The sequence below is a fragment of the Chelonus insularis genome, unplaced genomic scaffold, assembly GCF_013357705.1.
Source record: "Chelonus insularis isolate UGA/USDA-ARS -01 unplaced genomic scaffold, ASM1335770v1 scaffold_367_pilon, whole genome shotgun sequence".
In the NCBI taxonomy this organism is placed as follows: domain Eukaryota; kingdom Metazoa; phylum Arthropoda; class Insecta; order Hymenoptera; family Braconidae; genus Chelonus; species Chelonus insularis.
This window is the reverse complement of record NW_023276794.1, coordinates 150,098-165,758: the sequence shown is the minus strand read 5'-3', so window position 1 is coordinate 165,758 and position 15,661 is coordinate 150,098. Positions and strand designations below refer to the sequence as shown.

Here is a 15,661-nt window from a genome sequence, read left to right as displayed (position 1 = left end):
AAAATTTTCATTAGAATAATTAAATGAATAAGACAAATAATTTTAGTATGTCTAAACTGAATTAATTACAAGTAGATAGAGATGAAAATACATAGACCCTACTGTATCTATGTTAAAAATTAATTTTACATCAAATATTAAATTACAATTGTTAATTTTTAATAAATAAATACGTAGAAAACAATTACCATTAGACATTTTATATTATTAATATATACAATATTTTTATCAATTGTAAAATGGATTATATGTAACCCAATGAGCTTTTGTTTGTTCTTTAGCAGATTTATGACTGGTAAAAATACTTTTCAATACTTCTGAAGCATTTGGATCTTTAGCAACACTATAATTATCTTTGATTTTCTTAAACGCTGGATCCTGAGGTTCAATATTTTTTGAAGTACTTCCAATACTTGAACAACTAGTACTATCATTCATCACTCCTTCAGTTTTAATTTTTTTTGAACTAGGTTTCGAATCATTTAGAGTTTTATTTGCTTTCATGACATCATCAAGCTGATCTTTTTCCTCTTCAACTTGTTGACTGTCAGCATTAGCACGTTTCTTGCTAGATTTTTTGTTGCTTTTATTTTTGTTTTTCTTGTTTGCATGTTTTCAATCATGAGATTCAAATCATCACCTTCAGCATTCATTATGACGACATCTGATGGTTCGAAGGGAGTCTGACATTGATGACAAACCTACGAATAAATGAAAGAATAGTTTTTATTGGAGTTTATGTAGAAAGTTGATGCAGTAATTGTGTTATATGATGGTACTTACTGTTGTTTTAACTTGCTTAAGTGCTCGTTCACTCATGACACATCCACAAGTCCAAAGGAAACAGAATTTATACTTTCCATTCATTTCTAATCCTATGACAGGACAAATATAAGGACTTTTATTATGACTGTAATCATCACCTTTCTCTATTTTAGCATCATCGTAGCTGGATTTGGGGTTAAGTTCAAACTTTTGACGTCTTTTAATGTTTTTATATGAACTGCTGATTCTGGAAGAATTGATCGATCCAACAATCCTTCAATGACAGCTTCTTTGCTGTATAATTTACCAAGACTGCAACTCACAATTGGAGATTGCAATGGTAATTGTTTTATTGTACAATGTTTCCATTTGAAAGCTAACTCTGCATTTTTATCTTTCTATAAATGTAAGAAAATTAATTTGTTAAATAAATAAAAGAAACAATAAGACGTAGTAAATTAATTATTGCTTTTAGTATTTGATAATAAAGTTGATTAACCTTACCTGTTCTGGCTTTTTTTTAAGACGCACCAATTCATCTCGACGGGGAATCGTACCTCCATCACAACCCATGATTATAATTAATTGTTTTTTTTAATTTATAAATCCAACAAAAGATATGAATAATAACAATTACACGATTTTATTGTATAAACAAACTTTAGTGAGCATCGATCATCACATATGTCAATGTTGCGTAGGTTATACTAGTATTCAGTGACGCCATCTACAACAATTTAAATACCTTTTAAACGCGACATGGATGCTGCCTCAATAAATTAATTTAATAAATTGTTTTTGATATTATTGTTTTCTGTACGATATTAATATTTATCATTTAATTCTCTCCAAAATATTTCCAAATTAATAACTTAATTGACTGCGTTTAGATGGATTTTTTTTTGGAGTCCCTATCACCTTTTTGCTTTTTGATGGAGTTGAAGGAATTTCAGACAGAGCTTCTCCGATATGTTGCTAAAAATAAGTAAAATTCCCTAAAAATAATTTCAATTTTTAATCATTTTAGTGGATTGTTTATTATTTGTCTTTTAAATCTTAATTTTATCATTCGGACATTACCTGAAAGTACTTTAGGTGGTGTAATTGATCAGATGCGCTCACAAAAGCGCGCGAAAAAAAAAAAAAAAAAAAAAAACCCTAAGACACACAACAAACACAAAAAAAAACACACCACAAAAAAACAAACAACAAAAAAAAAAAAAAAAAAAAAAAAACAAAAAAAACAAAACAAAAAAAAAGAAAACAAAACTGCCCGCCGCTAACAAAAAAGAAAAAAAAAAAAAAAAACCACAAACAACCAAAAAAACCAAGAAAAAAACAAAAAACACAACAGACAAAAAAAAAAGAAACCACAAAAAAAAACAAAACAAAAAAAAACAAACAAAAACAAAAAAAAAAAAAAAAAAAAAAAACAAAAAGAACGCAAAAAAAAAAACAGAAAAAAAAAACATAAGCACAAAAAAAAAAAACAAAAAAAAAAAAAAACCCAACCTAGAAAAACAAACAAAAAAAAAAAAAAACAAAAAAAAAACACCCAAGAAAAAAAAAAAAACAAAAAAAAACCAAAACAAAAACAAAGAAAAAAAAAAAAAAAAAAAAAACACAAAAAACAAAACACACACAAACACAAAAAAAACAAAAAACAAAAGGAACAACAACAAACCAAAAAAAACAAAAACAAAACAAAAAAAAAACAAAAACAAAAAAAACACAGCTGCTTCCGTTAAAGTCCTCTAAGACAGTACTGTAAGACAAGCGAAAAGAAGCGAACAGCGCCATTTGGCTCATTCCTGCCTAAAGTCCTAGATGAACTTAGGACTTAAGTCGTCCTCTCTTGCCTGACTCTATCTTCCTTGCCAGACTCTAATGCTGTTCGAATAATTCTTTTCAATACTTCTTTGCAACCTTTGCCTTTGATAATTCTCCAATACTACTACTATACTTCTGTCTCTCCTCCTCACGCGCAATTAAGCACAAAACAAAACCATATTTCTTTGAAAAAACATATATAAGCATCGTTTTTTAATAAATGAATTTTGTCGTTGACTCCATAAAAAGGAGCAGCAGAAAGTTTACCTGAATCAGTTTGGTTTTTGTGTTTATAGCACACACTGGGCTGTTCGTTACGCCTACTTATCCCGCATTAAACATAATGCTAGAAAAGGATCCTATCATTGCTTCAATTATCTATCCTTCTTCTATCTGATCTAGTTTGTTTAAAAAAGAAAGCTTCTCAGTCTATTCTATTGAAAAACTACTGGACACTGGCCAAAACTAACAACTTGATTTTTTGGTGCTGGGGTTGCAATTTCTTATTGGAATTTTCTTTTGCCCCTTCTATATCCTAAAATAGAATACAAAAAACATACATGGAAATTCCTACTTAACGATAAAAATGAAATGACGTAATTGTTTTGTTGTGATGTTTATTTTGAACAGAAACGAAATTTGACTAATCCTAGTAGTTAATAGGATGAGTCCAATTTTACTTTCTTTTATATTTTTTAGCCCAGGTATGCAAACTTAGATTGTTACAACTACAACTGCTTGTCGAACTTTCTAAAGTGCAATATAGATGATAATAATAGAGTCAGAAATTTAGAGAGACAATGTACTTAACTAGAGGCCGGTTACGTGACATTTCCGAGCCCAAGTGGCTCTTCAGGTATCATTTCCGGAGCGATTACTCATGCAAGTAACAATGAGAGGTATAAGATTTTATTTGGTAGACCTTATTACTGGTGATTTATCTGTCTGTGATCCGAACACTTTCAAAATAGAATAGACAACTAACACAATACCAGTCCTTATTCTCAGACACTTTTAAATGACAATTAGGATGGGAAATCCAGGAAATTAAAATTTATGGAATCATATAAACGGTATTATAAATTGACTAAATTCATTTTCATTGCAATAAAGATGGATAAATTGAATTGTGACATATTCTAAATTTTAAATAAGTAAATAATGAAATAATAAGTAAATAAATAAGTAAGGAAATGAATAAAGTAACAAGTAAATAAATAGATCAGTGAGTAAATAAATAAAGTGAATGAGTAAATAAATAAAGTACTAGCCAAATAAATAAATAACTCAGTAAATAAAGTCTAAAATAATCAAAGACTTTGATAATTTTATAGAAAAGAAAAAAAGGGCAAAGTGAAACACTCGTGTAAATGTATTAATTCACACTGATAGAAGAATATATTTGGTGGGACTAAATGAATTCATTAAAATTATTTTACAACATTTATTTGATACATACAAAGATTTATTTGTAGGTAATAAATCTTCTTTGCAAAGGGCTGTTTGATGTCATTATATTTATAAACCATCAAAAATTCACACGAAATTAAATGGTTATAATGTAATTGCTCGTCGAGCTATTGTTTAAAAGAAAATATTAATTTTAATCATTACGAAACCGTTATTTTTTATTTAAAAATTTTCAATAATAAAAGTTATTTCATAACATAACCTAACATTTGATTATGCTTTACCGTCATTCTACCTTACCATCGAGCCCAATCATAGTATTTAGATGAGAAATAAATATTTGTTAGCAGCTAAGAAATCATTCATCGAGCCAAATAAATCTACTCTAATAAATAAATTCTCAACTGTAAACAAATGTTCATTCGATTTCTTTTTCAAATAACATATTTATTAGCTGCTAATAAATTATGTTAGATACAAAGAAATACTTCTATCAGTGCAGTAAATGAGTTTCAAAATACCTATTTAACTTTTAGTTTATAATTTTTCAATTTATTGATGCATTAAAAATTATTAACATTTGTTAATATAATAATTATTTGTTAATTTACATTTTTCTTGGTGTTTTACTTTACCCCATTTTCCCCTACCCTCAATATGCATGTGAAAATTTTGCAATGATTTTCCTGTTTTAATCCTTCTTCAAAAGTTTCCAGTAAGATTTATAATTTTATTGAATTTTATTCATGGTTTTTATACGTACATTTTTACCTTAAATATCTATCCCTTTTTTTAATTATAAATTTCATACGTGTAAAGTATTTGAGAAAAATTATTTAAAACACTTTATTTTAATTAATACTCTTAAAGTATTTGTATTTTAAATACTTTTAAATGAAATTATTTATTTTTTGTATTTAAATAAATATTTGCATTGTGATAATTATCGTAAAAACTTTCTCAATAATTTATACATAATTAGTTTTTTATGATTACATATTCTGTTGAGTTGAATTATATGTACATCACTTTTAAATCAAAAAATATTATCAAAAGTATTCGCAAAATCACATAAATTAAAGAAATGTTGTATTTAAATACAAATAGTCAATTATTTAATTTGGAAGTATTTTAAATACTTTTTCTCAAATATTTTACAAATATGCTAAATTTAAATAAAATAAAATAACATACAAATCTTCCAAAATGGTGGAAGAAGGAGGAACTAAGTGGTGGGGAACCTGAAGCTTCAAGCTCATTGGCCTTCCACCTCTGACTCTCAGTCCGTCCCACCATGATTTTCGCTACTGCGCATTCGTCAACCCAAATGAAGCCTGTCCACAGAATCTTCTTCATTCTCCGGCCGACGGCAGTAGCAAGTGGTTGTTGCAAAAATCTCTCTAAGTGTCTAGCAAAGTGTCAGTTGAATGTATACACAAAAAGTGGTTTCTTCGTGATTTATTGTGAAGTATTTACTCACCATAATCAGGATTGTGAAGGAATATAAACATTGTTACAAGTGATATCCATTATTAAGTGAATTTGCTAGGAGCTGTTAAAGAATTGGATTATCAATTTCATCGTTTCCACCACAATATCATTAACGAGTAAGTACTCTAATCATATTTTAATCTTTATTTATGTCATTTTTTAGGCACGACTACGGTTTCCGTGGCGCCACGAAATGATAATGAATTTCGATAGAACAGTCCAAAATAAGACGAAAATGAAGAATAAAATTTTTTCATATCTCACTTAGTTTTCGAGATATTGATACTTTAAATTTTGGGTTTATATGGGCTTATACATGGGCATAATTTTGGACTACAGAATTAGAGGGTTTTCTCTGGTGGCGGCCTTCGGCCGCACCGTTTACTGCAAAAGAATCACCCTGCAAGTACATTGTACCAAGTTACAACAATTTTGCGAGGCAAAAAAAAATCGCGGCGCCACGGAAACCGTAGTCTCCCCATTTTTTATACACAATTATTTTTTTATTTACATTTTAACTCATTTCTACCGATGTCAGTATTTTGCGTTTGCACCTAAATTTTTAATTCTTATGAATTATAGATTCGTACGTGCTCATTTTTTTACAAGTACATTTGTTTTATTAATTGTTTTTACATCATTAGATTTTTGTACTTATAATACCTCATTGTTATTTTTCCTTATAACTTATCAATTCGGCTTCATTTCTTTACACTATAATTATTTCAACCATTATTCATTCTTTCGCGAAAAAAAAACCCTCATCAATTGTTATCAGATAATAAATTAATTTATCATTAATTAAATTCGAAAAATATTCACAAAACTAATTTTTTGCTCCTATTAAATAAAAAAGTATTTTAATTTCTAAATCGTTTTAACGCGTCTATAAATCAATAACAATAATTTACGGTTAAATTAAATTTCCTTGCCACAGTGTCATCAACGAGGAAGTACTCCAATTATATTTTAATCTTTATGTATTTACATTAATTTTTATACGCAATTTATTTTTTATTAATATTTTAACTTATTCTTACTGATGTTGGTATTTCGCGAATTTTTGTATTCCTTCATAAATTTTAAATTCCTATAAATTATGGATTCATTCATACTCATTTGTTTTATAAATTGTTTATGCATAATTAGATTATAATACTTAAAATACCTCATTTTAATTTTTTTTTTTCTATCACTTAATAATTTTGCCAATTTTTTTGCACTGTATATTACTCTTTTTATTATTCACCCTTTCGTGAAAAAACCCTAATAAATTTACCAAATTTTGTGAGATAATGGATTTATTCATCAGTAATTAAATTCGAAAAAGTATTCACAATATTAATCTTTTCCCCCTATTAAATTAAAGAGTCTTTTAATTTCTAAATTGTTTTAACGCGTTTATAAATCAAAAACAATAATAATAAATATTTTTTTGTATAAATTTTTCAGTTGAATTAAATTTCCATTATTTCCTTGTTAGGTTTTCGTGGATATTGGATCAAAGATGTCTGTTTATTACAAGTTCAAATCTGCCCTGGACTATGATACTGTCACGTTTGATGGATTATATATATCTGTTGCTGACCTAAAGAAAGCAATTCTTCATCAAAAATGTCTGGGGAAAAATGTAACATTTGATCTTCAAATTAGCAATGCTCAGACTAAAGAATATTATGTAGATGATAATGAATTGATTGCAAAAAACACGAGTTTAATTGTAATTAGAGTTCCAATAATAGGCAAGCAAAAAAAATCTTGGGATAAAGTAGAATCGCAATTATCGAGCAATCCAAAAAGAGTGTCTAATTTGATTTATGCAGCGGATTTGACACGATTAAATGGTTCTGAAGAAGATAAAATTCGGGCAATGATGGCTCAATCAACTCAAGATTATAATCCATCTAATTACATGAAAATCCGTGGTGCTAATCAATTTGGAGCTCCTCCATCTAATTACACTTGTTATAAATGTCATCGGCGAGGACATTGGATTAAAAATTGTCCTCTTAACTCACATCCGAAGCGTAGTAAGATCAAGAAAAGCACTGGTATTCCTCGAAGTTTCATGGTACCAGTTGAAGGGCCATCAGTTCCTGGTGCTTTGATGACTTCAACAGGTCAATATGCAGTTCCAGTAATCGACCATCAAGCCTACACGGACAGTAAAAAAAAACGTTCTCCATTATCTGAAGACCTTGGAGTAAAAAAATCAGAAATACCAGAAAACTTACTCTGTACTATTTGCAGAGGTTTATTAACTGATGCAGCGATAATTCCATGTTGTCGAAATTCTTTTTGCGATGAATGTATTCGTACTTTACTGTTGGAGTCAGAAGATCATAAATGTCCCAAATGTAATAAAAAAGATGTCTCACCGGATGCTTTGGTACCAAATCCATTACTACGCAATGCTGTGATGACTTTTATGTTTTATGAATCGGTTTATGATAGAAGATAGAATGGCTGTTTCACCAAACTACAATCAGCCACCTCCATCAATTCCATCACTATTTTTACCTGATCCATACATGGGACATAGCATGGCCATGTAGTCTCATCCTTTTCCAGGATTGGATTTCAAGTATCACCATGGAAATACTAATGGGTAATTATAATTCTTAAATCATTTTAACTCCAAAAGTATTGACAATAAATTGAATGTTTTTATTATTAATATTTAATATTTTATTTACAGAGTTATTGATGATCCTTTGGAAGTTTTTGAAAGAAAGAAGATTGGGCAAACGATGACGATCTCGATCTAGATCATTTTCAAGACGTTCTCCTCTATCATCCCGTATGAGTATATCTCGTAGTCCAGCTCCCAAGAGAAGGTCATCAAGAACACTATGTTAACGTAGCCGAACTCCTAGAAGATTATCTCGCAGCGGAAGCTTTTCCACTAGCCGGTATATTTAATTTCCTTTGTCTTAGAAATTAAAATATAAATTTCAAAAAATTTATAGAATCATTCTGTCTAATTTCAGATCAAGATCATATTCTCGCAGTGAATCGCCAAGAGGTGGTAATTTAAGGAGTCAGGAAAGAAATCGGGACTGTGATTTTTATTTCAGGAAATCAAGCAGTCGTCATTTACCTCAAAATTCATCATTACATCATAATATATCACCAGTTATGCGGGAATGTCATTACTTGATTCGGGAGGACACCAACCACTACCAATCAACAGGTAATTCCCTGACCATAGTATTTACATTCTTCTCCTTAAAAAAAAATTTTATGTTTATACAATGTTTTTTTAAAGTTAACAATTAATATTTTTGAAAATTCACCAAGAAGATAGGAGATAGAAATTTATTTTGAGATAAATAAAATGATGTTTAAAAGATGTTCAAAGAATTTCTTGGCTTCTTTTGACAGGCGGTCATTTGTGCCATATGCACTCTAACAATTCTACCATGTAACTTTTGTGTCAAACTCTAACTTTTTACTAATGGTTAATAAATTACGTCGATATAATAGGGATAGTTTTAATTTTCTATTAATAAACTAAATCTCTAGTAATTTTATTGAGATAATATTCGTAATCTTTTTTAATCTTAGATAAAATAATCTTAAAAAATCGAAAATGAAATCTTTTCAATTTATTTACTGATTGTTTTTTTTTTATTTCAGTTATTGCCAGCTAATGTAGTGGATCCAATGGAATTGCTGTCATACTTGGACCCTCCAGACCTCTTTCTTTCTATCATTACTATATTTTTTTTTAGAAATAACATGACATTGTAAATGTCACAAAACAATTTTTATCCAATGTATTTTATATAAATTTACATACAGGAAATATTATTATTATGAATGTATACAACAATCTATTTTCTACAATAAATAATAGTTTCTTAGAATAAATTAATTGTAATAAATAATATTATTATTTTTCCTTCCCCCTTCTTAACTTATTTATACTTACTTATTGATATGTTTACGCGCAGACTAAACATCGGTGTTAACAAAAATTTGTTGAAGCATTTACACACAACCCCGACGTTAGGCCGGCGGTAACACCGATGTTACTTAATTCCACGCCTATAGTTCATGTGTGAGATAACAAACTGGAACAGTGAATTGGAATATAAAAAGACAATTATTGTTTATTGTAATAAACATTCTTGTCGACGCATCGCAATTTGCCATTGTTTCCGTAGATTGATATCATTTTGGTACATGGAACAAAATGCTCTTTTCATGATTCACTTTATGTCTAGATTTGCACCCCGAAACAACACAATATGCCATACTGATATTAATGCTCTAACTTTCATAATAATTCACTCGGCTGATAATCGCTTCAATATGGAAACTACGTGAACACTGTTTTTATAAATTTGAGTCATACAGAATGATGCTTTACTATATGAGTAAATGATCAATGTTTGAAATAATTAGGCTACTTATATGTACTTTCCAGGTTCATAGATATTTTTTTAAGAGCGTTACCTGAAAACTGTTAGGTCGATCGGCTACTTTTGACTTCCCACCAAGTCATGGAACATGCCGAGTACATGCGATTTGCATTATATAGGCGTGAAAATCGTCCGAGAAATCCATCCTACAAGGTGGAGTTAGTGTAGTTGACTAAATATTTTAAGAAATTGGTATCCACCCTATTTATTAAGACACTCACGTTTAAAGTTAAATGGCTACAGCTTGTCTTAGGGTGCTTTCCACTTAGGACACTGTGTCGAGTTGTGTTACACATTGTGTTGCTTGGTGTCTAGTTTGCCTGTATCCGGTTATGTATAATTGCGTCTCTAAATGGAACGGTCAAGTGGGACACAAAGCTACACAACTCGAAATAGTGTCGAGCTGTGTTCCTAAATGGAAAGCACCCTTAATGTAGCCCGCATATATCTGTCTATTCAACTTTTACCTTGCCCGCATATTATCCAGGTATCCAAAACAGCCTAAGTGGTATTGACCATTGAAGCACTAGGGTAGTGCTGAATTGCCAATAATTCAATTGTAAAATAAAACAGAACAATGAATTGGCGTTGACAAACTTTTAGAAGTAACCAAATACGGCGATAAAGTTGGTAGATTTCCACATTCCTATCTCGAAAGGTCAATGGTTATAATGACTGTACATAAGATTAACTTTTGTTCGCAAAACTATAATAGTTTGGAGAACTCCATTTCTTTTACAATACTACTGTTGACTTGTGAGGTAGATGCAGTTAACAATCATAGGATTTATTGAAAAGCTGCAATTGATTCTAAGAAGAATAACACCAAATCCAAGTATTTGAACGTTTTAGTACTCGAAGTAAAGGTACAAAGTAATTTTGCCGTGAGCTTCAAGGATTCGGAATAGTCTCTCTGCAAAAAACATGCAGATATTTTCCCTCATGTTCTGATCTTGCTACTTACACTTCAAATCCTCTAAAATCACAATTATTGTTATTAATTTAAAAATTAATATTATTTATTAAAAATTAATATCTTCGATAGTTTTGATATTTAAGGAATGAAAATTGACAATAATACTATAAATGACTCAATTAACAATGTAGAGTAGATAAATTAATTATTAAATTTTTTTTTAAGTCGAATGATAATTCATGAGAGCATCAACTTGCTCACAAAGGTCCCAGATTTCAAGGACTTTGAAAATTCAGGTTTTTGTGAAGTATGAATGCACGATGTGCTTTAAGTCTAGCTATGAATATGACTACTCGTTCACTCATTGGTATCAGTGTTTTTGCTTGCATTTCTGCACTTACAGCAATCATTTTGGCAACTCAAACAAATCTATTTGGAAAAAAATATTCATTTGGTGAATTACATGATATTGTTTCATTAGCAGACATTAGATTCTGTGGAAGTTTAATGTTGAGAGCTTATCTAATAACATCATTAAATAGTTTTTCGGTAATTATAGTTTTTTATGAACATTCGTTATTATTATTACGCATTTCATATTTTATTTTTTGGGGCAAGAGAATTTAATTTCGAATTTAATGTACGAAAGATAGTTAATTTTCAATTAAATTGAAAACTTTTTCAGTAGAAACGTTTGTTTACATTAAGTTTGAAAAATGAGTTAAATAAAAATTATTATTTCCATATGAAATAACATAAATATTCGTCTTATAACATGATTTTATGTGCAAATTTGTAATTGTCTTCTCTGTGCTTAAAAAAACAATGCATTTTTTTTAGTTTGATCATAAGAGCAAGATAAAAAGACATTTTTTTGCTATCATATTTAATGCATCTGGGACAACAATTGCTAGATTTCCTACCAATGGAATGGTTCTGTCTGTTAAATTGAAAGATCAAGGTGAAGATTTATTGATTGGCAGAACTTTGGAATCAACTTCTTTAGTTCCAATACTTGGATTATATCAAGTTGAAAATACTCGAGGGAAACTTAAAGTAGCCAATGAGCCTGGTAATGATACAAATGAACATTTAACATTGTTATCAGAAAAACAAGATCAGATAAGTGATAATGTTATTGATAAAAATAATCAAAAGAATCCAAATTTTAATCAAGATCAAATCAATTCTAATAATAATAATAAAAAATCCGGAGGAAAATTAGTTGTCTATGGTGATTCGAATTGTATTGATGATAGTAATCATAGGAAACGTAAGAATTAATTAATAATTTATTTATTCAGTTATAAATCAAGTAAGTTTCTTTTTTTTCTAAATTTAATTATCTTTTTCAGCATCATGTTTTTGGATGTTAGATGCAATTCTTGAATACACGGCAACAGGTCACATTCCTTCGATATTTATGGATGACAACCTTCATCATCTAGGCCATAAATCAGAAATAATATCAGAGAAACTCGAAATTGGCATATTACCGGAAAGGATGGAAGGGAATCATTTGTATAGACACAGTAAAGTGTTGAAGAATGATAATATTGATAATAAAGCTATTCAGCTACTTCCAACTTGTCCAGTACTTAATTATGCCATCTCTCAACCACTCAACGAATCAATTCCTATGTAATTAATATTTATTTTTTATAATTTAATTGAAGTTGTGAAATGCTAAAGCTGGAATGATCTCTTAGACAATTACCAAAATAAACTTTTTTTTCTACTACATAAAAGCTTTATATTTTTTATTAAATATATTCACTTTTACTTGTTGTTATTAATATGTTTTAACACTAATTATTTTTTGTTACTGATATGAAAATTAATATTAACACTTATTGTCACTTACACATGGGGATATCAACTGCCAATACTTTCTCACTTTTAATCCTATCTTTTCACATATATTACCGATAATAAAAAATTCGGAGTTTTCATTTATTTTATATCTTTATGTGTTGTTTAATAAAATCAGTCGCCATCCTTTGATAAGTAATATTTCAGATATAAACATTTAAATTGTCATCATTTTATTTTTATTATTATTATTGTGCAGTAGGATCCATGTATTTTCAACTAGAAAATTTTCATTAGAATAATTAAATGAATAAGACAAATAATTTTAGTATGTCTAAACTGAATTAATTACAAGTAGATAGAGATGAAAATACATAGACCCTACTGTATCTATGTTAAAAATTAATTTTACATCAAATATTAAATTACAATTGTTAATTTTTAATAAATAAATACGTAGAAAACAATTACCATTAGACATTTTATATTATTAATATATACAATATTTTTATCAATTGTAAAATGGATTATATGTAACCCAATGAGCTTTTGTTTGTTCTTTAGCAGATTTATGACTGGTAAAAATACTTTTCAATACTTCTGAAGCATTTGGATCTTTAGCAACACTATAATTATCTTTGATTTTCTTAAACGCTGGATCCTGAGGTTCAATATTTTTTGAAGTACTTCCAATACTTGAACAACTAGTACTATCATTCATCACTCCTTCAGTTTTAATTTTTTTTGAACTAGGTTTCGAATCATTTAGAGTTTTATTTGCTTTCATGACATCATCAAGCTGATCTTTTTCCTCTTCAACTTGTTGACTGTCAGCATTAGCACGTTTCTTGCTAGATTTTTTGTTGCTTTTATTTTTTGTTTTTCTTGTTTGCATGTTTTCAATCATGAGATTCAAATCATCACCTTCAGCATTCATTATGACGACATCTGATGGTTCGAAGGGAGTCTGACATTGATGACAAACCTACGAATAAATGAAAGAATAGTTTTTATTGGAGTTTATGTAGAAAGTTGATGCAGTAATTGTGTTATATGATGGTACTTACTGTTGTTTTAACTTGCTTAAGTGCTCGTTCACTCATGACACATCCACAAGTCCAAAGGAAACAGAATTTATACTTTCCATTCATTTCTAATCCTATGACAGGACAAATATAAGGACTTTTATTATGACTGTAATCATCACCTTTCTCTATTTTAGCATCATCGTAAGCTGGATTTGGGGTTAAGTTCAAACTTTTGACGTCTTTTAATGTTTTTATATGAACTGCTGATTCTGGAAGAATTGATCGATCCAACAATCCTTCAATGACAGCTTCTTTGCTGTATAATTTACCAAGACTGCAACTCACAATTGGAGATTGCAATGGTAATTGTTTTATTGTACAATGTTTCCATTTGAAAGCTAACTCTGCATTTTTATCTTTCTATAAATGTAAGAAAATTAATTTGTTAAATAAATAAAAGAAACAATAAGACGTAGTAAATTAATTATTGCTTTTAGTATTTGATAATAAAGTTGATTAACCTTACCTGTTCTGGCTTTTTTTTAAGACGCACCAATTCATCTCGACGGGGAATCGTACCTCCATCACAACCCATGATTATAATTAATTGTTTTTTTAATTTATAAATCCAACAAAAGATATGAATAATAAACAATTACACGATTTTATTGTATAAACAAACTTTAGTGAGCATCGATCAGCTCGAGTTCACCATTAGCAAACTGCTGAACACAGCTGCCAACTTCCGCCAGACACTGGTACCAACCCAAATAAATTAAAAATTAAAGAACTTATTTAAATATTAACAGCAATTTATTTAATCTATAATTACCTGTTTACACGAATTGCACAGTAACTTTGCATTACTTTTTTATAACAAATTTTAGGTTATGTATGTTATGATCAGGTTCTTTAATTTTTAATTTATTTGGGTTGGTGCCAGTGTCAGGCAGAAGTTGGCAGCTATGATTAGCAGTTTGCTAATGGTGGACTCGGGCCTGAAAAGGTCTGCGTTTCTATAGTAACAACAAGGTTGTTTATATTTTCTTGTTAGTCATGGTGAACGAGTGGTTGGCTTTAATAAAATCAGCTAAAAAAACAGGAATTATCCAAGATGGTTAGTATTTCTTATTTAATTATAAATTACAATTTTAGTCTTTAGAAAACAAGTTATTATCTGATACAAATAATATAACCTCTAATATTTTAAATGTAATTTTGATCATCCATTGCTTGTTCTAGGAAAGAAGAAGGTTCATTTTTTATTACATGATGGTCGAGAGTTAGTAGAAGAATATAATTTAGACACCAGTATAGTTGTAAGAAGAGCTTGGAAAGAAAAAGGAAAGTTGAATCAAGATGCTGGATGGACAGTTGAAATTGGAGACCCAGAACCTCGAAAAGATAATAATGAGATCTTTATGATAAAAGAGAGTTCAAATGCTGTAAGTTTCAATTGATAATAATCATTCCTAATAATAATAATTTTATTGTGATCCCTGCAATCAGAGGTATGCAATAATCATTCTCATTTATTATAATTATCATTGTTGGTTATTTTTGCAGCCATTTGTTACCAGAAGAATTACCAAAACATCTTTAGAATGGCGAATACGTAATTTACCATATCCCAAAGATGTATTTGATGTTAAAGTAGACGATGATGGTCATTCAATTGTTGTTAAAACGACTAATAAGAAATATTATAAAAAATTAACTGTACCAGACTTGGAAAGAGTTGGATTGAAACCGGTAAAAGAGAATTTAAGCTTCACTCATCAATTTAATACTCTAATTATCACAGTAAGTACATCAAACTACCTGTTTCTTACTTCATTTAAATATTTTATTTTTAAAAATAATTTTTTTTATAGTATAAAAAACCTCCAAGCTTGATACAGTTAGAAAAAGAGGTCTTGAAAGAAGTTGAAAATGTAAAAGTACTAAAAGATAATAATCCTCAATGTCCAACAAGCTAGATT

At 29.1% G+C, this 15,661-nt stretch overlaps 4 protein-coding genes across 4 annotated transcripts; 2 read left to right on the top strand and 2 right to left on the bottom strand.

Annotated features, from left to right (window-relative positions):
- Window positions 1–228: 228 nt before the first annotated feature.
- Window positions 229–1,338, bottom strand: LOC118073811 (replication termination factor 2-like). The gene is made up of 4 exons (XM_035094526.1): window positions 1,270–1,338; window positions 974–1,163; window positions 784–875; window positions 229–600 (listed from the first exon to the last, which is right to left on the bottom strand). Exons 1-4 carry the CDS (start codon window positions 1,336–1,338, stop codon window positions 229–231), a joined length of 723 nt encoding a protein of 240 aa, XP_034950417.1.
- A 10,378-nt stretch (window positions 1,339–11,716) lies between these two features.
- LOC118073804 (membrane-bound transcription factor site-1 protease-like) lies at window positions 11,717–12,541 on the top strand. Its single transcript, XM_035094519.1, has 2 exons — window positions 11,717–12,112; window positions 12,195–12,541. The coding sequence occupies exons 1-2, from the start codon at window positions 11,770–11,772 to the stop codon at window positions 12,482–12,484; spliced, it is 633 nt and encodes a 210-aa protein (XP_034950410.1). The 5' UTR covers window positions 11,717–11,769; the 3' UTR covers window positions 12,485–12,541.
- A 577-nt stretch (window positions 12,542–13,118) lies between these two features.
- Window positions 13,119–14,622, bottom strand: LOC118073802 (replication termination factor 2-like). Its single transcript, XM_035094517.1, has 4 exons — window positions 14,512–14,622; window positions 14,206–14,434; window positions 13,719–14,099; window positions 13,119–13,636 (listed from the first exon to the last, which is right to left on the bottom strand). The coding sequence occupies exons 2-4, from the start codon at window positions 14,272–14,274 to the stop codon at window positions 13,163–13,165; spliced, it is 924 nt and encodes a 307-aa protein (XP_034950408.1). The 5' UTR covers window positions 14,275–14,434; window positions 14,512–14,622; the 3' UTR covers window positions 13,119–13,162.
- Window positions 14,623–14,735: 113 nt separating this feature from the next.
- LOC118073810 (protein DPCD) lies at window positions 14,736–15,658 on the top strand. Its single transcript, XM_035094525.1, has 4 exons — window positions 14,736–14,796; window positions 14,922–15,124; window positions 15,246–15,482; window positions 15,554–15,658. Exons 1-4 carry the CDS (start codon window positions 14,736–14,738, stop codon window positions 15,656–15,658), a joined length of 606 nt encoding a protein of 201 aa, XP_034950416.1.
- The last annotated feature ends 3 nt before the right edge of the window (window positions 15,659–15,661 follow it).